The following is a 27,833-nucleotide window of genomic DNA, read 5'->3' as shown; positions in this document are numbered from 1 at the left end:
CCAGAATCGAAATCATGACGGGTAAAAGAAATAAGTAAAAAAAAAAAAAATAGACAAAGATCACAAATTATGAAACCAGCCTCTAATTTAACCATCTGTGTCCTGTGAGGTCGGCGCTACAAATCACAAGACGGCAACAAAGTATCTGCAGACTGTAAAGTAAAAGGCGATGCTCGGCCAGGTCACGGGGCCGTCGCTTGCTAAAACTTGTTTTATTCAGATAGAAAATAAACACCGCAGTGAGGTTAGCTTTCATCTTAGATACAGGATTTAAGGCAGTTTGTAGCTGTCCGCATGCTGAGGCCTTGCCGTCCCAAAGTCCCACGTGTGCTGCATGGGATGGGGGGGGAGACATGGAGACTGAAGCAGGGCTGAGGTCCTCGTACTTACTGGGTCGATATGTACAGGGGAGAGGTGGCAGCCATCAGGATGGGTGTCGGTATCCTGGGATTATTTTGAACACAAGGGATATTGTGGAGCTCTGTGAAGCCCGACAAGTGCAGAAAACGTGATGTCCTGGCATGGTGGTCCACCTGTGAGAAAAAGGGGCCGGGATTAATACAGAGATACGTCAGATCAGGACAGGAGCAGAATATTGATGAGACATCGCTCGTATCCCGAGCAGCAGCAGAAAACCCCTTTAAAAAGGGATAGCATTATCTCGACAGCCCCTTTCCATAAGCCTCATTAGGAATATGGACATTACAGGGGAGGGACATGTGCTGGAGACGCTAACCAACATTTACCCATATTGCCACATGTAATACCACATTTCCCCACTAGAGGCCGCTGCAACAAGGAAACAGTTGGTAACGGCAGCTTTGATCTGGCAAATATCAGCCGATTCCCTGAAGTTCTAGGACAGAGGAGACGAGACACTTACTATTTCTTATTCCGGGGTTTTAGCTCCTCTGCGGCGTTACGAAGGAAGATATAATTCTTCTTCTGTGGGTTGTAGAACTCGTGGCCCTAGAGGGAAAGTAGGGTTAGTGACCAAGACAGGTGGCTGCACTGGGCAGACAGTACATGATGGGAGTGCTCACCTTGGACCAATCGTAACTGGAGGAATAGGCAAAGATGTTCCCGTTGTGGTTGAAGCAGCAGGCAGAGATGGGCTGGTCCAGCTGTTCTGATGTTTTTAGTTTCGTCCTGGCATCTTTGTCCCAGAAGCTGAAGCGTCCGTCGGAGCCGACTGTGGCCAGAGTGCCGTGTACCGGGTGGAAGGCAATGCCGTTTACCTGACAGGTAAATGTTGACTATGACAGCGATCGGACTGGTTCTGTTCTGTACTGATGTCTCCAATCCTTCCCTCATACCCCAGGATGGAAAGTCTCAGGAACTTACCGCGTAGATGTCCTGCGGAGCCGCAGTGTTTGTCCCGTTGGATCGATGACATTTGAAGGTGAAGTTGTCTTTGGCCCTGTGAGAGGATGAGAGTTCTGTTACTATGTCGCTATAGCGCGGTCTGCGCAGTCCCCGGAGGTGGAGCACTTACGGATTAGGTGGGTTGATGTAATGGATGGCAACTCTGCCCTCAATGCTGCCCAGGGCGAAGCCAGTCGGCTTGTTCTGCTTATCTTTAAATATAGCGACACATCGGTGCTGGAGGAAGAGCAGAGGAGAAAACTCCAAATTGTGAGAATTAGCAGGGTATTAGCAAATTTACAAAAAATACAACATCCTGCGGTTTTCTAATGGATTTTATTTCAGAGAATGGAGGCTCATGTCTATGAAAATAAATCATAACAGCATATCAAAAGTTTGGGTGCCGAGACCCCCAACAGCTGGTGAAATCTTGGGGGAGAGCCCCTCTAGGCAATGTTCGGCTGTGCCGATTCTCATAATTATGTGGATACATACAAAGCTCTGCTCTCATCTCTGAGCTGAAGGGGCTCAACTGAGCCTTTCTGACCCTTCATCCAGCGATTAGCGATGGGGGGCTCAGCACTGGACCCTTAACTCCTTTCTGACATATGACGTACTATCCCGTCAAGGTGGGGTGGGCCTGTGTGACCACCGACGGGATAGTACGTCATATGCGATCGGCCACGCTCATGGGGGGAGCGTGGCCGATCGCAGCCGGGTGTCAGCTGACTATCGCAGCGGACATCCGGCACTATGTGCCAGGAGCGGTCACGGACCGCCCCCGGCACACTGCGATCAAACATGATCGGTGTTCCGGCGGTATAGGGAAGCATCGCGCAGGGAGGGGGCTCCCTACAGGCTTCCCTGAGACCCCCGGAGCAACGCGATGTGATCGTGTTGTTCCGAGGGTCTCCTACCTCTATGCAGCAGGCCCGGATCCAAAATGGCCGCCGGATCCGGGTCTTGCAATGAGGTGGCTTCACAGTGCCTGCTTAGAGCAGGCGCCAGGAAGTCTCCAGGAGTGCATGTCAGATCGCTGATCTGACACAGTGCACAGCAAAGTGTCAGATCAGCGATCTTACACTATAACATGATGCCCCCCCCCCCCCCCCCCCCCGGGTAATGTTATAGTATATATACGTGTGTGTGTGTGTGTGTGTGTGTGTGTGTGTGTGTGTGTGTGTGTGTGTGTGTATACACACACACACACACATATATATATATATATACACACACATTATATATATATATATATATATATATATATATATATATATATATATATATATATATATATATATATATATATATACACATACATACATATATGTAATATAACGCTGGGAGCGTCACTGTCCGAAGCCTTTATAGACTGCGCAGGCAGTCTTCGGCCTGTGACCTTCAGTTCAGAGGGCGCGATGACGCGCTTAATGCGCGCCGGCGCCGCCCTCTGACTGAACAGTCACAGCCAGGAGACCGGGAAGATGGCGGCGCGCAGCGCTGGAACGGGACAGACAGGTGAATATAGTAAGTGCTGGGGGGCCTGAGCTGGCGGCAATACCGGCACCTGACCCCCACAGCGCGCCGGTGTCCCCGCCTGCTCAGGCCCCCGGATGGTTGCAGCACATACCAGGATGGGGGCGCTGGATGGAGACGCAGGATGGTTGCAGCACCTTGCAGGATGGGGACGCAGGATGGTTGCAGAACATACCAGGATGGGGACGCAGGATGGGGACGCAGGATGGTTGCAGCACATACCAGGATGGGGACGCTGGATGGAGACGCAGGATGGTTGCAACACATACCAGGATGGGGACGCTGGATGGAGACGCAGGATGGTTGCAGCACATACCAGGATGGGGACGCAGGATGGGGACGCAGGATGGTTCCAGCACATACCAGGATGGGGACGCAGGATGGTTGCAGCACATACCAGGATGGGGACGCAGGATGGGGACGCAGGATGGTTGCAGCACATACCAGGATGGGGACGCAGGATGGGGACGCAGGATGGTTGCAGCACATACCAGGATGGGGACGCAGGATGGGTGCAGCACATGACAGGATGGGGACGCAGGATGGGTGCAGCACATACCAGGATGGGGACGCAGGATGGGTGCAGCACATACCAGGATGGGGACGCAGGATGGGGACGCAGGATGGGTGCAGCACGTGACAGGATGGGGAAGCAGGATGGGTGCAGCACATGACAGGATGGGGACGCAGGATGGGTGCAGCACATACCAGGATGGGGACGCAGGATGGAGACGCAGGATGGTTGCAGCACATACCAGGATGGGGACGCAGGATGGTTGCAGCACATACCAGGATGGGGACGCAGGATGGTTGCAGCACATACCAGGATGGGGACGCAGGATGGGTGCAGCACATGACAGGATGGGGACGCAGGATGGGGACGCAGGATGGGTGCAGCACATGACAGGATGGGGACGCAGGATGGGTGCAGCACGATGGAGCAGCACATACCAGGATGGAGACCATATACCAATATAAATGCTCGCCACCCGGGCGTAGAACGGGTTCAATAGCTTATATATATATATTTATATATATATTTTATTTGTTCCTATAAATACATTTCTTTATCTAAATAAAAAAATAAATAAAAGTACACATATTTAGTAATTTAGTATCGCCGCCTCCGTAACGGCCCCCAACCTATAAAGCTGTCCCGCTAGTTAACCCCTTCAGTGAACACCGTTAAAAAAAAAAAAAAACAGAGGCAAAAAAATGATTTATTATCATACCGCCAAACAAAAAGTGGAATAACACGCGATCAAAAAGACGGATATAAATAACCATGGTATCGCTGAAAACGTCATCTTGTCCCGCAAAAAACGAGCCGCCATACAGCATCATCGCTGTAATCGTACTGACCTGAAGAATAAAACGGTTTTATCCATTTTACCAAACGCGGAACGGTATAAACGCCTCCCCCAAAAGAAATTCATGAATAGCTGGTTTTTGGACATTCTGCCTCACAAAAATCGAAATAAAAAGCGATCAAAAAATGTCACGCGCCCGAAAATGTTACCAATAAAAACGTCAACTCGTCCAGCAAAAAACAAGACCTCACATGACTCTGTGGACCCAAATATGGAAAAATTATAGCTCTCAAAATGTGGTAACGCAAAAAAATATTTTTTGCAATAAAAAGCATCTTTCAGTGTGTGACGGCTGCCAATCATAAAAATCCGCTAAAAAACCCGCTATAAATAGTAAATCAAACCCCCCTTCATCACCCCCTTAGTTAGGGAAAAATTTAAAAAATGTATTTATTTCCATTTTCCCGTTAGGGCTAGGGTTAGGGTTGGGGCTAGGGTTAAGGCTACAGTTAGGGTTGGGGCTAAAGTTAGGGTTGGGGCTAAAGTTACAGTTAGGGTTTGGATTACATTTACGGTTGGGAATAGGGTTGGGATTAGGGTTAGGGGTGTGTCAAGGTTAGGGGTGTGGTTCAGGTTACCGTTGGGATTAGGGTTAGGGATGTGTTTGGATTAGGGTTTCAGTTATAATTTGGGGGTTTCCACTGTTTAGGCACATCTGGGGCTCTTCAAACGCGACATGGCGTCCGATCTCAATTCCAGCCAATTCTGCGTTGAAAAAGTAAAACAGTGTTCCTTCCCTTCTGAGCTCTCCCGTGCGCCCAAACAATGGTTTACTCCAACATATGGGGTATCAGCGTACTCAGGACACATTGGACAACAACTTTTGGGGTCCAATTTCTCCTGTTACCCTTGGGAAAATACAAAACTGGGGGCCAAAATATAATTTTTGTGGAAAAAAAAAGATTTTATTTTCACGGCTCTGCGTTATAAACTGTAGTGAAACACTTGGGGGTTCAAAGTTCTCACAACACATCTAGATAAGTTCCTTGGGGGGGGTCTAGTTTCCAAAATGGGGTCACTTGTGGGGGGTTTCTACTGTTTAGTTACATCAGGTGCTCTGCAAACGCAATGTGACGCCTGCAGACCAATCCATCTAAAGGTACCGTCACACTTAGCGACGCTGCAGCGATACCGACAACGATCCGGATCGCTGCAGCGTCGCTGTTTGGTCGCTGGAGAGCTGTCACACAGACCGCTCTCCAGCGACCAACGATGCCGGTAACCAGGGTAAACATCGGGTAACTAAGCGCAGGGCCGCGCTTAGTAACCCGATGTTTACCCTGGTTACCATCCTAAAAGTAAAAAAAAAAAAAACAGTACATACTTACCTACCGCTGTCTGTCCTCCAGCGCTGTGCTCTGCACTCCTCCTGTACTGTCTGTGTGAGCACAGCGGCCGGAAAGCAGAGCGGTGACGTCACCGCTCTGCTTTCCGGCTGACCGACGCTCACAGCCAGTACAGGAGGAGTGCAGAGCACAGCGCTGGAGGACAGACAGCGGTAGGTAAGTATGTACTGTTTGTTTTTTTTTTACTTTTAGGATGGTAACCAGGGTAAACATCGGGTTACTAAGCGCGGCCCTGCGCTTAGTTACCCGATGTTTACCCTGGTTACCAGTGAAGACATCGCTGAATCGGTGTCACACATGCCGATTCAGCGATGTCTGCGGGGAGTCCAGCGACCAAATAAAGTTCTGGACTTTCTTCCCCGACCAGCGACAGCACAGCAGGGGCCTGATCGCTGCTGCCTGTCACACTAGACGATATCGCTAGCGAGGACGCTGCAACGTCACGGATCGCTAGCGATATCGTCTAGTGTGACGGTACCTTAAGTCTGCATTCCAAATGATGCTACTTCCCTTCCGAGCTCTGCCATGCGCTCAAACGGTGGTTCCCCCCCACATATGGGGTATTAGCGTACTCAGGACACATTGGACAACAACCTTTGGGGTCCAATTTCTCCTGTTACCCTTGGAAAAATACAAAACTGGGGGCTAAAATATAATTTTTGTGGAAAAAAAGATTTTTTATTTTCACGGCTTTGTGTTATAAACTGTAGTGAAACACTTGGGGTTCAAAGCTCTCACAGCATCTAGAGGAGTTCCTTAGGGGGTCTACTTTCCAAAATGGTGTCACTTGTGGGGGGTTTCAATGTTCAGGCACATCAGTGGCTCTCTAAACGCAACATGGCGTCCCATCTCAATTTCAGTCAATTTTGTTTTGAAAAGTCAAATGGCGCTCCTTCCTTTACGAGCTCTGCCATGCATCTAAACAGTGGTGTACCCCCACATATGGGGTATCAGCGTACTTAGGACAAATTGTACAACAACTTTTGGGGTCCAATTTCTTCTTGTGACCTTGGGAAAATAAAAAATTGGGGGCGAAAAGATCATTTTTGTGAAAAAATATGACTATTTTTACGGCTCTGCATTATAAACTTCTGTGAAGCACTTGGTGGGTCAAAATGCTCACCACACACCTAGATAACTTCCTTAGGGAGTCTACTTTCCAAAATGGTGTCACTTGTGGGGGATTTCAATGTTTAGGCACATCAGGGGCTCTCCAAACGCAACATGGCGTCCCATCTCAATTCCAGTCAATTTTGCATTGAAAAGTCAAATGGCGCTCCTTCCCTTCCAAGCTCTCCCATGCGCCCAAACAGTGGTTTACCCCCACATATGGGGTATCGGTGTACTCAGGACAAATTGTGCAACAACTTTTGGGGTCCATTTTCTCCTGTTACCCTTGGTAAAATAAAAAACTGGAGCTGAAGTAAATTTTTTGTGAAAAAAAAGTTAAATGTTCATTTTTATTTAAACATTCCAAAAATTACTGTGAAACACCTGAAGGGTTAATAAACTTCTTGAATGTGGATTTGAGCACCTTGAGGGGTGCAGTTTTTAGAATGGTGTCACACTTGGTTATTTTCTATCATATAGACCCCTCAAAATGACTTCAAATGAGATGTGGTCCCTAAAAAAAAAAAAATAAAAAAAAAAATGGTGTTGTAAAAATGAGAAATTGCTGGTCAATTTTTAACCCTTATAACTCCCTAACAAAAAAAAAATTTGGGTTTCAAAATTGTGCTGATGTAAAGTAGACATGTGGGAAACACGGCTATTACATACCTGGTAATGTGTTTTTTCATGAGACATGACGGCACCACGAGAGAGGGGATCCGCCCATCAAGGACAGGAAACCTTCAAGATAAAAGGGGCGGCTCCTCTCTCCACATCAGTTGTTTTACAGAGTACGAGAGGAACTCCGCTGGTTAGTGTACACATAAATAATACATCCTATACGGTTCTATTCACCGATACCCCAGGGAGTGTATAATACAAATAATGCTAATAATGCACCCAACTAATGACGTGATCAAAAGGGTGGGAATATAAGGGTGCCGTCATGTCTCATGAAAAAACACATTACCAGGTATGTAATACCCGTGTTTTTCCATCATACATGACGGCACCACGAGAGAGTTACAGAGATTTGTATTCTCTTCTAGGGAGGGATCACTGCTTGTAACACTCTTCTCCCAAAAGTGAGATCAGAGGTAGCAGATAGGTCTAGTCTATAATGTTTAAAAAATGTAGACGGAGAGGACCAAGTGGCCGCCTTACAGATTTGGTCGATGGTAGCATCTGCTCTCTCCGCCCACGACGTCGCCATGGCCCTCGTGGAGTGGGCTTTCAGACCCTGTGGAACAACCCTGCCTGCACTACTATATGCTAGAATAATGGCCTCTCTCACCCATCTAGCTATAGTCTGTTTTGAGGCTTTAAGGCCTTTCCTTGACCCCTGGAACGAAACAAATAAAGCCCTCCGTTTCCTCCAGGATTTAGTCACCTCTAGATACTGTAGGATACATCTTCTAACGTCTAGGCAATGGAGTCTCTCCTCTTTTTTGTTACTGGGATTGGGACAGAAAGAGGGTAGGGTTATATCCTGAGCTCTATGGAATCTCAATACCACTTTGGGGAGATATGCCGGATCTAATTTTAATACAACCCTATCGTCCATAATTTGTGTGTAAGGGGGGTCAGCTGACAACGCGTGTAAATCCCCAACCCTACGGGCCGACGTAAGTGCCACTAACAAAGCTGTTTTTAATGTTAGTATTTTATCAGAAGTTGTATTTAACGGCTCAAAGGGGCTTTCCGTCAAGGCAGTTAACACTAGATTTAGATCCCATGGTGGAGGAGTAGGAGATGGGACAGAGTCAGCTCTACTACAGGCTCGGATAAACCTCACCACCCACCTATTGCTTGCCAGGTCACAGTTGAATAGGGCTGCTAAGGCTGAAATGTGTACTTTGAGGGTACTAACAGCTAACCCCAGATCTAAGCCCTTCTGCAGGAACTCCAGTATTGCCACTATCGGGACCTCCCCTTCCCGTATTGGCCCTGAGTTGGACAGGAATTTCTTCCATATCCTCCCATAGATCTTGGTCGTTACTGGTTTTCTGCTGCTGAGCAAGGTGGATATTAACCCAGCTGAGAACCCTTCTTTCTCTAGTAACGACCGCTCAAATGCCAGGCTGTCAAATGTAGCCCGGAGTTCTGCGGGTGGTTGAAGGGACCCTGAGTTAGAAGGTCCTGGTCTTCCGGGAGAACCCACGGGTCCGTCACTGACATCACTCTCAGCCAGTAAAACCACGGTCTTTTCGGCCAGAAGGGCGCTATCACAATCACTCTGGCCTTGTCTTCCCTGATCTTCCTCAGAACCACTGGGATTAGACATATCGGTGGGAAGGCATACAGGAGTCCAGATGTCCATTTTATGCTGAAGGCGTCTACTGCCAACGGCCTGTCTGTAGGGTTCAGGGAGCAGAATTTTGGACTTTCTTGTTGACTTTTGAGGCAAAGAGGTCCACCCTGGGTTTTCCCCACATGTGCACTATCCGTTGAAAAACGGACTTTTTTAGGGACCATTCCCCTTGCCTCAAGTGGTTCCTGCTTAGAAAGTCTGCCTTTATGTTGTCCACACCTCGGATATGCAGGGCCGATAATGACAGGAAGTGCTTTTCGGCTAGAGACATGAGTCTTGTGGTTATGTGCATCAGTGCCCGAGAGCGGGTGCCTCCCTGGTGGTTCACGTATGCGACCGCTGTTCGGTTGTCCGATAGGACTCTCACATGATGCCCTGCCAAGTGTGGAAGTAATCTCTCTAGCGCCCTTTCTATTGCTAGGAGCTCCCACTCGTTTGAGAATAGATCTTTCTCCTCGAGCCCAGTGGTCTTGGACCCATAGTGTGTCTGAGTGAGCTCCCCATCCCCATGGACTGGCGTCCGTTGTGATTACCATGGAGGCTGTGAATGTCCAGGGAACTCCTCTGGGGGATGACTATCTGTAACCACCATCTGAGAGATTGGAGCACAGAGAGTGGGAGAGTGAGCTTCTGCTCTAACTGTCCCTGAAGTTCTCGGTCGTTCTGCAGCACACACCATTGCAGTTCTCTTGCGTGGAACTGGGCCCATTTTACTGCCGGTATGCAGGAGGTTAGGGACCCCAACACCGACATGGCCCTTCTTAAAGGGAAGGTGCCATCAAAAAAAAATTTTTTTTCAGAAATTGTAAAAATGTAAAGAATTAAAGGGAACCTGTCACCCCGTTTTTTGAGATTGAGCTATAAATACTGTTAAATAGGGCCTGCGCTGTGTGTTCCTATAGTGTATGTAGTGTACCCCGATTCCCCATGTATGCTGAGAAATAACTTACCAAAGTCGCCGTTTTCGCCTGTCAATCAGGCTGGTCAGGTCGGGAGGGCGTGGTGACATCGCTGGTTCTTCCTCAGCTTTACGTTGGTGGCGTAGTGGTGAAGACACAGCGCGCGATCTGCGCTGTCATCCCTTTCGTCGGTGGGGGCGGCCATCTTCCTGGGGCCGCGCGTGCGCAGATCGAGTGCTCTGCTGCACGGGGCTTCAGGAAAATGGCCGCGGGATGCCGCGCGTGCGCATTAGAGATCGCGGCGGCCATTTTCCCAAAGCCGAGATGCAAACTCGGCTTTGGGAAAATGGCCGCCGCGATCTCTAATGCGCACGCGCGGCATCCCGCGGCCATTTTCCTGAAGCCCTGTGCAGCAGAGCACTCGATCTGCGCACGCGCGGCCCCAGGAAGATGGCCGCCCCCACCGACGAAAGGGATGACAGCGCAGATCGCGCGCTGCTTGTTCACCACTACGCCACTACGCCACCAACGTAAAGCTGAGGAAGAACCAGCGATGTCACCACGCCCTCCCGACCTGACCAGCCTGATTGACAGGCGAAAACGGCGACTTTGGTAAGTTATTTCTCAGCATACATGGGGAATCGGGGTACACTACATACACTATAGGAACACACAGCGCAGGCCCTATTTAACAGTATTTATAGCTCAATCTCAAAAAACGGGGTGACAGGTTCCCTTTAATGATTACATTTTCTTAAAAAATATTATCATTTGTTTATAATTTAGTAAAATATGAAAAATAATTTGAAAAGTTTTGGAATTTCCACTTTTCAACACTAGGGGGAGCAGCTGCTGAAATTTCAGAAAAACCTAGTGTACAAATAGCTCACATTACAGCACTGCAGTAATTATGGGCGGAGTCTGCTGACGTGTGTGATGTCTCCTCTCCTCCCCTTCTGGGTGTTTGCTAAGGGATTAGAGAGGATGATATTCAGGAACCCAGTGAGCAGCCATGTTGTTGGTGACTGCAGAGTATGGCTGCCGTCACACTAGCAGTATTTGGTCAGTATTTTACCTCAGTATTTGTAAGCCAAAACCAGGAGTGGAACAATTAGAGGAAAAGTATAATAGAAACATAAGCACCACTTCTGCATTTATCACCCACTCCTGGTTTTGGCTTACAAATACTGAGGTAAAATACTGACCAAATACTGATAGTGGACGGCAGCCTTAGGCTACTTTCACACTAGCGTTGTTGGCTGTACGTTGCAATGCGTCATTCAGGAGAAAAAACGCATCCTGCAAAGTTGTCTGCAGGATGCGTTTTTTCCCCATAGACTAACATTACCGACGCATTGCGACGTATTGCCACACGTCACAACTGTCGTGCGACGGTTGCGTCATGTTTTGGTGGACCGCCGCCACAAAAAAAGTTACATGTAACGTTTGTGCGTCGAGTCCACCATTTTCGACCGCGTATGCACGGCCGAAACTCCGCCCCCTCATGCCCAAACCTTACAATGGGGCAGCGGAAGCGTCGTAAGACTGCTTCTGCTGCCCACATCGGACATTTCTTTCACAGCATACGTCGGTACGACGCACTGCGAAAGGCTCGTACCGACGCTAGTGTGAAAGCAGCCTTATACTGACAAGTAGACAGTCACCGAGGATGGCAGGCAGCAAGGATTCTGGGAGATATGTGGTGGAGGGAGCAGGGTGACAGCAGCACAGAGTATTTCAGGAGAGCAGTGTGCTGGTCTATAGGGGCCCCCTGTTCCGTGTGCGGAGCAGCCAGGGATTGTACATAGAGCGCTGTCTTTTATACACATGGATGGGCAGTCTGCTTGTTTGCTCCACAGAAATCCAGGAAACATTTCTGCGGATTGATGGCCTGGTCAGATCCAGACTTTGCATGCAGACCCCATTCCCCTCCTCAGATCCTGTCTTCCCCATCCTGTCCTGGCAATATGTGAAAGCGAGGTGACAGGCGCAGTCTGGGGTGACGCTGGGAAGGAAATGTAGCCATATAGCAACAATAAAAATGAGACGCTTCTCTTCAGCTGCCTCACCAGCCTTCCCCTGACTGCACCTAACGAGGTCATGCTGGGTCCGCTTTCTGAAGATAATACTGCCATAGTGTTCTCACATAATACCGCCATATAGATCACACACAATACTATCAAATAGATCACACAATACTGTCATACAGTTCTCACATAATACCACCATATAGATCAAACATAATACCGCCAGTGTTCTCACATACCGCCATATAGATCACACAATACCGCCAGTGTTCTCACATACCGCCATATAGATCACACATAATACTGCCATAGTGTTCTCACATAATACCGCCATATAGATCACACACAATACTATCAAATAGATCACACAATACTGTCATAGTTCTCACATACCACCACCATATAGATCACACATAATACCGCCAGTGTGCTCACATACCGCCATATAGATCACACATAATACCGCCAGTGTTCTCACATACCGCCATATAGATCACACATAATACTGCCATAGTGTTCTCACATAATACCGCCATATAGATCACACATACCGCCAGTGTTTTCACATAATACCGCCATATAGATCACACATAATACTGCCAGTGTTCTCACATACCACCATATAGATCACACATAATACCACCATATAATTCTCACAATACTGATCAAGCATAATACCACCATACAGATCACATAATACCGTCATATAGATCTCACATAATGCCATAATACAGCATGACGCTCGCAGCTCCTGTTATCGCACGCATTGAGTTGTGTGTGCAATGGGGAAAGATATGCAGGGGGGAGAGGAGTGCATAGAAGTGGATTAGATACACGGTTCACCAGACAGTATCACACAGGAGAGGATTAGATACACAGCTCAGCAGTCAGTATTTCACAGGATTAGGCTATGTGCACACGTCAGGATTTTTTCCTGACATAATCCTGAGAATTCTGCCAGAAATCCGCGTGCTTTTTTAGGCTAGGTTCACACTAGCGTTGTGCCGCCCTGCGTCGGCGACGCAACGCGCGACGCACGTAAAAACGCGCGCAAACGCGCGCGTCGTTTTTGACGAAAATCGGACGCACAGAAAATGCTACAATGTAGCGTTTTCTTGCGTCCGACGCTAGCGTCGGAAACGACGCACGTGGCGAAAAACGCCACCAAAACAACGCACGCGTCCCCTATGTTAAACATAGGGGCGCGTCGCCGCTGCGTCGCCGGCGCAACAGCGACGCACATTGGCGGAACGCCAATGTGAACGTAGCCTTTGCGCGGATTTCTTGCGGAATTTGCGCGGTTTTTTTTGCGTTTTTTTATTTTTTTTTTATTTTCCGGAATGTCCTTTTTGATAGGAAATCCGCAAAAAGATAGAGCATGTCCGGATTTTTTGCGGTATGCGTTTTTTTTGCGGAAAAAAACGCTAACATCTGCACAAAAAATGCGGAATGCATTCTAAATGATAGGATGCATAATGTTAGCGTTTTTTTAGTGGATTTATAGCGTTTTTATGGCGAAATTCCGCAAAAAAAACCCGCTAAAAATCCGGACGTGTGCACATAGCCTTAGATACACAGGTCAGCACAGGATAGGATTAGATACACGGTTCACCAGACAGTATCACACAGGATAGGATTAGATACACGGCTCAGCAGACAGTATCCCACAGGAGAGGATTAGATACACGGCTCAGCAGACAGTATCACACAGGAGAGGATTAGATACACGGCTCAGCAGTCAGTATCACACAGGAGAGGATTAGATACACAGCTCAGCAGACAGTATCACACAGGAGGATTAGATACACAGGTCAGCACAGGATAGGATTAGATACACGGCTCAGCAGACAGTATCACACAGGATAGGATTAGATACATGGCTCAGCAGTCAGTATTCCACAGGAGGATTAGATACACGGCTCAGCACAGGATAGGATTAGATACACGGCTCAGCAGACAGTATTACACAGGAGAGGATTATATACACGGCTCAGCAGACAGTATCACACAGGAGGATTAGATACACAGGTCAGCACAGGATAGGATTAGATACATGGCTCACCAAACAGTATCACACAGGAGAGGATTAGATACACGGCTCAGCAGTCAGTATTCCACAGGAGGATTAGATACACGGCTCAGCACAGGATAGGATTAGATACACGGCTCAGCAGACAGTATTACACAGGAGAGGATTAGATACACGGCTCAGCAGTCAGTATTCCACAGGAGGATTAGATACACAGGTCAGCACAGGATAGGATTAGATACACGATTCACCAGACAGTATCACACAGGAGAGGATTAGATACACGGCTCAGCAGACAGTATCACACAGGAGGATTAGATACACAGGTCAGCACAGGATAGGATTAGATACATGGCTCACCAGACAGTATCACACAGGAGAGGATTAGATACACGGCTCAGCAGTCAGTATTCCACAGGAGGATTAGATACTCAGGTCAGCACAGGATAGGATTAGATACACGGTTCACAAGACAGTATCACACAGGATAGGATTAGATACACAGCTCAGCAGTCAGTATCACACAGGATAGGATTAGATACACAGCTCAGCAGTCATTATCACACAGGATAGGATTAGATACACGGCTCAGCAGACAGTATCACACAGGAGAGGATTAGATACACGGCTCAGCAGACAGTATGGGATTAGATACACGGCTCAGCACACAGCATAGGATTAGATACACGGCTCTGCAGACAGTATAGGATTAGATACACGGCTCAGCACACAGTATAGGATTAGATACACGGCTCAGCAGTCAGTATTCCACAGGAGGATTAGATACACGGCTCAGCACAGGATAGGATTAGATACACGGCTCAGCAGACAGTATTACACAGGAGAGGATTAGATACACGGCTCAGCAGTCAGTATTCCACAGGAGGATTAGATACACAGGTCAGCACAGGATAGGATTAGATACACGATTCACCAGACAGTATCACACAGGAGAGGATTAGATACACGGCTCAGCAGACAGTATCACACAGGAGGATTAGATACACAGGTCAGCACAGGATAGGATTAGATGCATGGCTCACCAGACAGTATCACACAGGAGAGGATTAGATACACGGCTCAGCAGTCAGTATTCCACAGGAGGATTAGATACTCAGGTCAGCACAGGATAGGATTAGATACACGGTTCACCAGACAGTATCACACAGGATAGGATTAGATACACAGCTCAGCAGTCAGTATCACACAGGATAGGATTAGATACACAGCTCAGCAGTCATTATCACACAGAATAGGATTAGATACACGGCTCAGCAGTCAGTATCACACAGGATAGGATTAGATACACGGCTCAGCAGACAGTATCACACAGGAGAGGATTAGATACACGGCTCAGCAGACAGTATAGGATTAGATACACGGCTCAGCACACAGTATAGGATTAGATACACGGCTCAGCAGACAGTATAGGATTAGATACACGGCTCAGCAGACAGTATCACACAGGAGAGGATTAGATACTTGGCTCAGCACAGTATAGTGATAGATGCAGGGTCTGATGTCCTGTGAGGAGCTATAGTGAGACAAGGTCGGAGCAGCACAGAGATTCTCCCCATCCCCCTCTGTTACCTCTCTGCAGCTCCTGATAAGAGAACATCAGACCGCAGCACTTCACCCTCTCTAGCGATTCTAGAGATTACAGGCAGCAGAGGACAGGGAACGGCCGCTGAGTGTGAGAGGAGACAGATGGAGCTACTCCTCCAACAGCACAGCTCAGTCACAGTGGAGCTCACAGTCAGGTACACTCCACTGTAGGCTGAAGCAAGATGGCGCCGATCTCCTGCCTCTGCTGTGATGTGGAGACCGCCCAGGGGGCGTGGCCACATCAGAGCAGAGAAGCTTATAATGGTAGCTATGGGGTCGCCTTCCGACTACAGATCTCTATGTCCAGGGCTGCCGTATGTGAAGACTGTAAGTGTCGTGCAGCTACACTTACAGTCCTGCAAATCAAAATGGCAGCGCCCAGTGGCAGAAAAAAAAAATGAATAAAAAAAAACAAAAAACAATAAATACTATGCACTTGAAAATAACTTATGAAAATAAGGAATTAAAGAGGTTTTTTTTTTTTTTTTTATACAATATTAAAACGCGGCACCTTCCCTTTAAGGTCATTTCCGGCTTTTTTAATGTGGCCATAATCATCTGTTTGATTTTTTCTTCTTTTTCTTCTGGGAGGCGGCACTCCTGTGCCACGGAGTCCACCGTTATCCCCAGGAAATTCTGGACCATTGCCGGCTCTAACTTGGACTTCTTGAGATTTAGTTGCCATCCCAGTGTCTGAAGAGTGTCCATCACTATCCTGACCTGCTCCTGACAGTGAGAAAAGTTCTTTCCCACTATCAGGAAGTCGTCCAAGTAGGGAATTATTAGAGTGTCCTTTTCCCTGAGATGTGCTGTGACCTCTGCAATCAGCTTCGTAAATACGCGTGGGGCGGTTGCTATCCCAAAGGGCAGAGCCCTGTACTGGAAGTGACGCAGCTGGGACCCCATCTGAACTGCCACTCTGAGGAACTGACGATCTTGTTGTCTGATTGGGACGTGATAATAAGCGTCCTTGAGGTCGAGGACGGACATGTAGCACTGGGGATAGAGAAGTTTCACCGCCGATTTTATGGTTTCCATCTTGAATGATGGTACTACAAGAAATTTGTTGAGGCCTTTTAGATTTATAATTGTCCTCCAAGAATTGTCTAGTTTTTTTATGAGAAAAAGAGGGGAATAAAATCTCTCCCTCCTTTCCTCTATAGGAACTTCTTCCAAGACGTGCTTGTCTAGGAGTGATGTTACTTCCCCCTCCAGACTGTCTTGTTTCTCTTGAGAGGACTGTACCGGGGTCTGCATATACCTTCTTGGAGGCCAGTGGTGAAACTTTATTCTTAGGCCTGATCCTACGATCTGCTGGATCCATATGCTGGAGGAGATCCTCTCCCAGGCTGGAAGAAAGTGAGAGAGCCTCCCACCTGAGAAGGACCGTCACTGTGAGGGTTTTTTGGTGTCTCTGGGGGACTTGCCGAAATAGAAGCCCTTTCCTCCCCTGGGTCGCTTGTCCAGGTTGCTTCTGTCTCGGTCCCTGTACTGCTGTCTTCGGAATCTTTGGCCTCTCCGAAAGGAGTGACGAAAGGGCTGAAACGGCTGTCTTGGAAAGTTCTTCTTTTTATCCCCGGCCTTCTCCAGTACCTCATCTAATGCTGGTCCGAACAGGAAGTTTCCCTCACAAGGCAAAGAACAAAGCTTCATTTTGGCCTGAGTGTCCCCTGGCCAGCATTTAAGCCATACGGCACGGCGTCCAGTGTTAGCTAACGCTGCTGATTTTGCTGCCAGCCTAGCAGAGTCTGCTGATGCTTCAGCCAGAAACATAGCCGCTGCCCTCATAGTTGGAAGTGACTCTAAAATAGCTTCCCTGGGAGCTTTTTGCTCCACCTGTTCCTCCAGGTTGTCTATCCAGATCTTAAGGGATCTGGCGACACAAGTGGCGGCGATAGCTGGCCTTAGTGCTCCCGCTGAGGCTTCCCAAGCTGTCTTCAGGGAACTGTCCACCTTCCTGTCCAGAGGTTCTTTTAGAGAACCTAGGTCCTCGAACGGCAGGGAGGATTTCCTGGCCACTTTTGAGACCGCCACATCGATTTTTGGGGCTCTGTCCCAAGATGAGGATGCTTCCTCTTCAAAGGGATACCTTCTTTTTAGGGAGGTAGTTATATCTGGGACCTTTTTTCTGGCTTTTGCCATTCCCTTTTGATCAGTTCTTGTATTTGATCGTTAACAGGGAATGATCTCCGTTTCTTCTTTTGTAGGCCACTGAACATGAGTTCTTGGGCTGTCTTTTTGGCCTTCTCCTCTACCAGCCCCATGGTAGAGCGAACAGCTTTAATAAGTTTATCTGTAGCCTCTGCTGGAAAGGTGTCTTCCTCCTCAGAGCTACTATCAGAAGAGCGGGCCATATCAGAATCCTGCTCTGACCCCGAGGAATCCCTTTGGGATGCTATAGAGGGGCTGGATCTGTCCCTAGATCTGGCATCTGTGTCAGGTGTCTGTAATGCTCTTATGGACTTAGAGATTTCGGACTGAATCAGAGATCTTAGGCTGTCCGTAAAGGAGGGTGTTTCCTCCGCCACAGTCTGGTTAATACAGTCCTGACACAGTCTTTTACCCCAAGATGACATTAAAGGTTTTTTACATAAGGGACATTCTCTATTTTTCGTCTTCGCCTTATACTTTTTGGGGACCTCCTATACTCCACCCCGCAATGTATGTAAGAAAAGAGGGGAGAGACGGAGATAAGAGAAGAGAAAAGAACAGACATTAGCGTGCTGGACTTTCTCGTAGTTCACTCACCACTCGGACGTTTTCAAAGTACGGGCACCGGATCCGGAGGTTGGCTGGTTTTCTCCGTGTCTCCCAATGAGACTAGGGACCCCTCCTTGTTACGCCGATCCGTCCGTATACTGTCCGAGCGGCTTTTGCTGCTGACATGGCGGGTCTGGCTCTTTTCGCTTGAGCGAGACCGCCTCTCCTGCACCTCCTGCTGTGGCATCAAATGCTCTGGCGAGAAACTCTCCATTATACACACCAGCACACAACAAGAGTAGTCACCTTCAACCTGATCTGGTTTTAGTGACACAGGGCAGCACTTCTAGCTCGTTTAAATAGATTCACTTTTTTTTTTTTTTTAATGAATCACCTGGTTGATCCTGCCTTTATTGGCTGCTCAGCACCAGGTGTATTTAATCCAATTAACTACCTGGCTGATCGTGCCTGCACCACCTCCGTGCATGTAATCAATCAAACACCTGGTTGATCCTGCATCTGCCACCGCTAGCGCATTGCTGCTGTATAAACAAAGCGTGCCCCTGGCACCACTTCCGGGGCGCGCTCTTAATCATTCACCTGGTTGATCCTGCCTCTGACCCAAGTGCCACCGCTGGGTTCTGCGCGCGCACCCTGCACTTACTTCCGGTGCGCGCTGCTCTGTCGCCCTCCAGCGTCCATGCACTCACCTTCCAGGCGCGCATCCGGCCCTTACTTCCGGTGCGCGTCGAAGATTCCTGCCCTTCTGCCCCAGTGCCCTGCACAAACGTTCCGAGCGCTGCTGCCCAGCGATGTGCGCACGCGCGGCCGCCTCCTGGAATCATGGCGCCGGCCAGGCAGGAAACTCTGCAGTGTCCCCTCCGTCCGACACGCCACGCTCACCTCCAGATCCATGCTGTCAGATACCGCTCCACACCTCTCCGCTTGTCTCAGGTACCGATCCAGGAAGGAAGGAGAGGGGGGAAGGGGAGGGGGTGGGCTGGGGGGACCATCTGCAGTGCTCAACAGGGATGGCATAAAACCTCCAAGGAGCCTTACCTAGCCTGGGCACCGATGTGTCTCACAGGCTGCATGGCCACCATAGTCAACAGGGAGGGAGCACCTTTGTGACCTCCGAGTACAATTGGCAGGTGGATTTTTTTATTTTTTTTGATAAAAGGGAGGGCCTCCGAGGCTCCAACTTCACCCGGGCATTCGCCTCGCGGGCTGTGGCCATGCTTCGCTCAGGGGGGGCATGGTATACATTGACCCCCGAGGCGACTACGGGTACCTGGTGACGGGTGCAGCAGACAGCGCCTGCCCAAATCCACCCGACCCAGATCCCGGCATCCTCTTCAATCTTCATCAGATGTCTTCCATCTTGAGGGTTCCCCGTCAAGGACAGGAAACCAACTGATGTGGAGAGAGGAGCCGCCCCTTTTATCTTGAAGGTTTCCCGTCCTTGATGGGCGGATCCCCTCTCTCGTGGTGTCGTCATGTATGATGGAAAAATGTTACTTATTAAGTATTTTGTGTGACATATCTATGTGATTTAATTGCATAAAAATTCAAAGTTGGAAAATTGCGAAATTTTCACAATTTTCGCCAAATTTTCGATTTTTTCACAAATAAATGCAGGTAATATCAAATAAATTTTACCACTATCATGAAGTACAATATATCACGAGAAAATGTCAGAATCACCGGGATCCGTTGAAGCGTTCCAGAGTTATAACCTCATAAATGGACAGTGGTCAGAATTGTAAAAATTGGCCCGGTCATTAACGTGCAAACCACTCTTGGGGGCAAAGGGGTTAAGGATGAAAACGGTTTTCAGGAATCGGAGGGACACTTACAAGCCTTATACCTGTAAATAGGACTAGGCGAGTACAGGTCACATACCTGGTGTTTTAATGGGGATTCGATCCTCCGGAACTCAGAGGGCTGGTTCTCTAGCTGGTAAACTATTAGACCTCTTTCTGCAGTGGCTACAACGGCCATAGGATAGACCTGAGGAGGAGAACATAAAAACGAGCATGTTTTGAGCGACAACGTGGTTTGTTTCTAACAGAAATCACATCCAGCAGATAAGATTGTGAGTATGAAGCAGATCTGGACACACTTACCACATCCGCACAGTAACAGCGCTCCGGGAGCTGCAGCATCATCAGTGGGTTCGGAGAACGTGTGTCCCAAAACTAGAGGAAGAGAAGAAAGACTCAAGACTTATCGGTGATAGAAGTATAACTGAGTGGTTTTCATCAGGGCTGTGGGGTCGAAGTCGTGGAGTTGGAGCCCATTTTTGTGGAGTTGGAGTCGGTATAAAATGGGCCGACTCCTAAAATATATTATAAATTGGGTACAGAAGTTCAATGCAGTTTGTGGGGAATATTTTTTCATAAGAATTTGGGAAAGTTATGAAATGTCCAATAAATGTCTGTCCTATTCCTTCCTAATCTAAGGTCTAGACTTTTAGCCGAGATGCATCTGTGCTGCAGTTTATGTTCATGATAAGTAGTGAAGCTCCTCCTCTACAGATAAGGGTGAAAAAATAAACAGGGAAGGAATGCTTACATTCATCTTGGGATCCAAGAAGTATCGTTTCTCCTTGCGGAGAGTGACATGATAAGCATGTCGAGGTGAGGAGACTTAAAGCCGCAATACTCCTCTGGGAAATATGCACATTGTCTCTTTAGAGAGGAAGAGGACTAGAACTCTAGTGCCACCTATTGGAAGTAGCAATCCTAACAGTCAATGTCGACCCTTTAATGCAGGGGTCCCCAACTCCAGTCCTCAAGGCCCACCAACAGGTCATGTTTTCAGGATTTCCTTTGCATTGCACAGGTGATGCAATTATTACCTGGGCAAGACTAAGGAAATCCTGAAAACATGACATGTTGGTGGGCCTTGAGGACTGGAGTTGGGGACCCCTGCTTTAATGAGCCTTGTCACATGACTTAGGATAATAGCCAAACCAAAATCTCAATTTGTAGACACTTTCGGGGTACTGCCCCTCGTCAGTGCAAAGTGGAGATCTGGTTTGGCTGATTGAGAGGCGTCTGACCGGGATCCAAGAAGTATCTCCCCCAGATACTGCGTGGGACACTCGATATATCTGACTACGACGGATCAGGGAGTATACTTTTGCTTTTTTATTTTATTTTTTATCACATAAGATCAAAGGCTTTGCTTTGGAATGGCAGAATAATAAAAAGATGGTCAAAACTGTGTGGTGTTTTATTTCATTAAAATACTTTTTTCTGCATGTGTGTGTTTATTTAACCTTTTAATTACTATAGGATTAGTAATGGATAGGTGTCTTATTGACGCGTCTCCATTAATAAGCCAGGTTAATGTCACCTGCATTACCCCCCCCCCCCCACCGCCACAGGGCAAAGGGCCAGAATTGGCGCATCTATATCAATGGCCACTTACCAGCCTGACAATACCAGCCCCCAGCTGTGAGCTTTAGCAAGGCTGGTTGTCAAAAAATAGGGGGGGACCCCACACCGTTTTTTAAAATTATTTAAATCATTTAAAAAAAAAAAAAAAAGCGTTAGGACCCCTCTATTCTTGATAACCAGCCTTGCTAAAGCTGACAGCAGGGGGTTGCAGCCCCCAGCTGTGAGTTTTGCCTGACTGGTTATTAAAATTAGGAGGGAACCCACGCTTTTTTTTTTTTTTTTTTATAGCGCAGGAGCGGCAGATGAAAACTTTCATCCGCTGCTCCTGCTCTCACTGTAATTAGCAGCTGTAGGTGTCAGATGATGTGATCAGTAGTCCCATCAGCTGACACCAGTGATCGGACGTAAGTTTATACCTCTGATCACAGCTAAGCGCTCCCCGCTCAGGATTTCCTCGACAATCAGAAGCGGTGTTTGCGGCGCTGTCATGCATATGACAGCATGTCAAACACTGTAATGTTAGACCCCCCCATTCAAGTGAATGGGGATCGGGTCCGCTCTGCTGGATGTCAGTCTGCATGGACGCCATCTAGATGTAGCAGAGCCGAGTGTGACGTCATAGCTGACTGTCCTTGACTTTTCTGCAGCAAATACGCTGCAAGAACAGTCAACCTTGCAGTGTTTTTTCACCATCCATTCAAGTCAATGGGTGGAAAACGCTGAAAGAAGTGACATGCCCTATGTAAAAAACAAACAAACAAAAAAAAAAAAACGCAGCCAAGCACAAAATACTGATCACACAAAAACCCAATGTGTGTGCATGAGATTTCTGAAATCTCATAGGCTTTGCTGATACTGTAAAAGCAGCTGAAAATTATCATTAAAAAAACGCAGCAAAAATGCCCTGTGTGAACTTACCCTAAAACTATAATCACAAATATTGTTCCACGTACAATAGAGACAACGGACTCCTGGGGTGTGAATTCTACCTTTAGAGTTTTGTCCCAGCTTCCGGTCATGATGCAGCTGTAGTTCGGAGCCTTTATCCAGTGAACAGTCTTTATCGGTGCGTCGTGCTGACAGGAGGAAATGATGGAGATTAGGTTAATGATTGGTACGTGTTGTACGCCATCTACGCACACACTATATGGAGGGGACATTACCTGGGCGATCTGTAAGGACTGGTTGCTGTTCAGATCCCACATTTTGGCGGTTTTATCACAAGATGCTGTGAACACTTTACTGCCGTCCTGAGGACACACAAGACACAAGAATGGCTCAGTAGTCACATTCTCGGAGCAGACATTGTACATAGTCTCATATTATAGTATAACCTAATAATGGGGATACACACATCACTCCAGCACACGTCCAGCACCGGTCCTGTGTGCATCTGCTGGGCTTTAGGGATGGTCTGACCATTGTCCTGCACTTCCCAGCAACGAACCTGTAAGAAGGAAGAGCGCTCTCACTAAAAGACATGTGAACCGTCAAATGAACCCAGCACACACACACCGCATTTTAAAAGGGTATTCTCAAGCTTGAGAGTGAACCTTGTACCGTGGCATAGGGAATAACTTTATGTTGATCACTAGGGCCCCCATCGATACTGAGAACCGGGGCTGTGAAAAGTACCTATGTATATAGCAATGGCGGGACTCATGTATTCATTACTCGCAGTGTGCTGACCACAGCGTGTGTGTATTAAGCTTGAAGTCTCAAGTGTCTGCTTATTTAACATGTAAAGTGAAGGAACAAAAGATACATTTAAACCAAATCAACATTTGGTGTCGCCTTTGCATCAATTCTTCTAGGTACACTTGCACAAAGTCAGCGATTTTGTAGGATTATAGTCAGGTGTACGAGAAACCAACAATACCAGACAGGTGATAATGATCATCATTTTCATATATAGGATGAACCAGTCATTAAACAACAACAGCTGTATAAGAGGATTAAAACTGGGTGAGGAACAGCAAAACATGATACAAATGTCATCACATTAAGATCAAACACCACGACAAGACTGAGCACAGTAAGAAGATGCAAGGTAGTTATACTTCATCAGCAACGCCTCTCCCAAGTAAAGATTTAAAAGAAGGCTGGGGTTTGAAGATGTGCTAATCTAGCTCTTTGGAAGAAGCACCAAGAAACGGGAAACACTGAGGATTGAAGACGCAAAAGTGCAGTAGATGAAAGACATCATGCTTGTGTCTCTTTCTAATTGAAATATGTCCAGCAGTGCCATCAACTCAGAACTGGCTGCAATCAGTTGGACCCAATAACTCACATCTACTGCTAGGACTAGAAGAATTTTGGCTAAAAACAAACAAAAACATATCTTGGATATGGAAACAAGAACAAGTGACTCAACTATTCAAAAACATAGAAACTGGGGTGTAAAATAATGGAAAAAGGTGCTCTGGACAGAGGAGTCAAAATGTGAAATAATTGGCTTTAACAGAAGGCAGCTTGTTCGCTGGAGAGCGGCACAGCAATGAGTGTCTGCAGGAACAGTGAAGCATGGTGGAGGGTCATGCAAGTTTGGGGCTGCAATTCAGCAAATGGAGTTTGCAATTTTGTCAGGAATAATGATGTCCTCAATGCTGAGAAATACAGGCACATACTTATTTTGGTCATTAAATATCATCAGGCAGGCGTCTGATTGGCTCCAAATTTATTCTGCAGCAAGGAAGTGAATGAAAAGGCCACTGATTGGTTGCAGGGCACACATGTCATAATATCACGTGAGCCTCAGTGCTGTCATCACTGGATTAGCGCTGACACTGGAGGGGAGTATAGGCTGCTGTTATTTTTAAAAGAGAGGGGGGATATGGTAATTGAGAAAAGGTTGCCAGAGTAGTGTAAAACCCTTTAAATAATTATTTGCAGCGTAAAGAATAAAGAGTCTTGATCTCAACATCATCCAGTCTGTCTGGGATTGCATGAAGAAACAGAAAGATTTGAACAAATGACATCCACAGAAGATCTGTGGTTAGTTCTCAAAACCAGGAAAGGAACAATCACAATCACCCACTCCTGGTTTTGGCTTACAGATACTGACCAAATACCGACCGTGGCCAAATGTTTGGAACAACCTCACTGCCGAGTTCCTCCAAAAACTGTGTGCAAGTATCTAGAAGAACTGATGAAAGCAAAGGTCGGTCACACCAAATATTGATGTGAGTTATATCTCTCTTTTATTTATTCACTTTCAAAATTTATAAAAATTAAACTATTAACACTTTTTGAAATCATTCTGTGTAGCATTCTTTTTTCCCCAAAACCTGACAAACTTTTGCACAGGATTGTAAATACCTTGTAGGCACAGATAAAGCACGGTCATAGTCTTGGGGGCAATTTCATGTCATTTATATTTGTAGGGGGGCTCATAGCTGTGGACCATTGTCCAAAGAGGCACTGGAGGGGAGAGAACATGAGACTGGAGAACTGATGGATATTCATGGAGAATCCTAGTCTTGCACATTGAATATCAAAGCCATGGAACATCACATTACCCCAAAAGTGAGTATCACACACCAGACTGCTGTCTACTGCCGGACTACAACTTCCAGCACACCCACGGAGGCATGTTGGGAGTTGTAGGCTTCCACCTATAATTTACCCATTACCTCAATTCTTGTGGGAGCACTTACATCATTTGCCCAGGAGCCAGCAATTAGGAAGTTCCCCGGTAACGTTGGGGGGCTGAAGGAAAGGCAGGCGATGCTGTCATCAGGGGGGGAGGTGACCTCTATGTCCTGGGGATGAGGAGAGCAGAGATTAGAAGCTGGAGCACATGTACAGGGACCAACTCCCCCAGAGCAGGGACAATGTCAAATATAGAGGAGGTAGGTCCAACTTCATGGTTTTAAAACCATATATTGGATTTGTTCATTTTAAATTCATGCTTTACATCCCACGCCGGGGACCCCAGAAGGTAACAGAGTCATAGGCCTCCTCATCTCTAGCCACGCTGATCTTTTTAGTCAGGTTCCAGCTTTTCTTTTTTTTACTTTCACTTATCTCCAGATTCCAAGAGCTGTAACTTTTTTAGATTATCCCCAACAGAGGCTTATAAGGGCTTGATTTCTGCTTTATGTTAAAAAACAATAAAAAATAACTATGGCTGCTTATAGGAGACGCTGGAGTGTTATCCATAGGTTTAAATGCTTTATTAGCAGTACATCAACACAATGGTCCAGTGCCGCCCCCGGCTGGCTTCTCCCCGTACTGCTCTACTTGATTAACAGGTATCTCCCTTATACACTCATAGAAGGGATCTGTCAATCACTACGAGCGGCGCTGGAAAAGCTGCCAGGAGCAGGACAGGACTTGTCTATCCGTAAGGTCCCCAACCAGCTCTGCAAACTATGTGCTGAAACTCTGGAGCGTTCCAGACAAAAAAAAAAAATAGCTGAGTGTAGAGAATGGCAGGGAGCATGGACGTGACCTGAGGAGTTATATTGGGTTTTCCTTAAATATTCAGGGTATATTCCGCAAGAAAATCGGGGAAAAAAAATAAAAAAATCTGTTCCCGATATAGTGCAAATCTCCCTGCAGAATCATTCCATAGTACATCCATTCCAGACGGAGCCCTCGTACCTACAACACCCCTCCGTGACTCCTGGCACACCCCACGGCGTCCCATCCGTAACCCCCCCGGTACACCTACGTACCTCCTGGTACACCCCACGGTGCACCTACGTACCTCCTGGTACACCCTCCGGCACTCCATCCGTACCACCCCCAATGCACCTACATACTCCCTGGTACACCCTCCGGCGCCCCATCCGTACCCCTCCAGTGCACTTGCGTACGTCCTGGCACACCCTCCGGTGCCCCATCCATAACCCCCCCCCCCCCGGTACACCTACGAACTTCCTGGTACACTCTCCTGCGCGCCATCCATACCACCCCCCATGCACCTACATACGCCCTGGTACATTCTCCGGAGCCCCATCTGTACCCCTCCAGTGCACCTACGTACGTCCTGGTACACCCTCCGACGCCCCATCCGTACCCCTCACACCTGTGCTCCAAAGTACGTCCTGGTACACCCTCCAGCACCCCATCCGTACCCCTCACACCCGTGCACCTATGTACTCCCTGGTACACCCTCCAGCGTCCTATCCGTACCCCCTACCCGGTGCACCTACGTACACCCTCCGGCGCTCCATCCGTACCCCTCACACCCGTACACCTATGTACGCCCTGGTACACCCTCCAGCACCCCATCCGTACCCCTCACACCCGTGCACCTATGTACTCCCTGGTACACCCTCCAGCGTCCTATCCGTACCCCCTACCCGGTGCACCTACGTACACCCTCCGGCGCTCCATCCGTACCCCTCACACCCGTACACCTATGTATGCCCTGGTACACCCTCCAGCACCCCATCCGTACCCCCCACCCGATGCACCAACGTACACCCTCCGGTGCCCCCTGAGTGACTCCTGGAACACTCTGCAGCACTTCCTCCATACCCCAGGCATCCCCGGGTACACCCTCCGACACCCCCTTCATGACTCCCGGCAAACACTACATACACCCCCCGATGCACCCTACATACGCCTCGGTATACCCTCCGTACCCACGATGCCCCTATGTGATTCCCAGTGCACCTTGCGGTGGCTCCCTCTCCGTACCCCCCGCGCACCCTACATACGCCCCAGGACACCCCCAGTCGCACCCTCCTGCCGCCCAGGCACAGCACCCACCTTCATAGGGTTGTGGTTATCAGTGGTCGTAGTGCCGAACATCCCCGCCCCTCCAGTCCCGAATCCCCCTGTAGAACTGAACAGGCTCATTGTGGTCCTGGAAGGTAAAAAGACACAAGAAAGGGTGAATGACATGAATGTGCACATCCCACATGTACGAGCCAATGGCGGAGACACTGGGGGAAGAAGCTGCAGAGGGAAATACCCGGGAGCACGTGAAGACTTGAGCTAGACCATCGCACATGTGGCGGAATTACACAGCCGCCTGTATTTCCGGTATTCCCCGGTCCTCACCCTGCTCTCTCCGGTTGTCAGACTCGGCCGGCAGTACCTCCCGCGCTCCACGCTTCCTAGGCGACCAGTGACGTCACGGCAGCGACGCTCAGCTCTTAGACAAGAGTAGCTCCGCC

The 27,833-nt window shown here is 48.0% G+C and overlaps 1 protein-coding gene across 3 annotated transcripts; it reads right to left on the bottom strand.

Moving 5' to 3' along the window:
• Positions 1-160: 160 nt before the first annotated feature.
• RAE1 (ribonucleic acid export 1) lies at positions 161-27,833 on the bottom strand. Of its 3 annotated transcripts, none has more exons than XM_069750947.1 (13): positions 27,718-27,833; positions 27,424-27,520; positions 25,359-25,463; positions 23,057-23,149; positions 22,866-22,952; positions 22,692-22,778; positions 20,425-20,496; positions 20,201-20,308; positions 1,496-1,602; positions 1,345-1,420; positions 1,044-1,238; positions 884-969; positions 161-533 (listed from the first exon to the last, which is right to left on the bottom strand). In XM_069750947.1, coding segments are annotated over exons 2-13 (1,107 nt in total). In that variant the 5' UTR covers positions 27,514-27,520; positions 27,718-27,833; the 3' UTR covers positions 161-532. The 3 variants fall into 3 exon arrangements, with proteins under 3 accessions (XP_069607048.1, XP_069607049.1, XP_069607050.1); XM_069750948.1 differs by having other exon boundaries at positions 27,629-27,766; XM_069750949.1 differs by lacking the exon at positions 161-533 and having other exon boundaries at positions 883-969.

This window comes from Ranitomeya imitator, chromosome 2, assembly GCF_032444005.1.
Source record: "Ranitomeya imitator isolate aRanImi1 chromosome 2, aRanImi1.pri, whole genome shotgun sequence".
Classification (NCBI taxonomy): Eukaryota; Metazoa; Chordata; class Amphibia; order Anura; family Dendrobatidae; genus Ranitomeya; species Ranitomeya imitator.
This window is presented reverse-complemented; position numbering and strand designations above follow the sequence as displayed.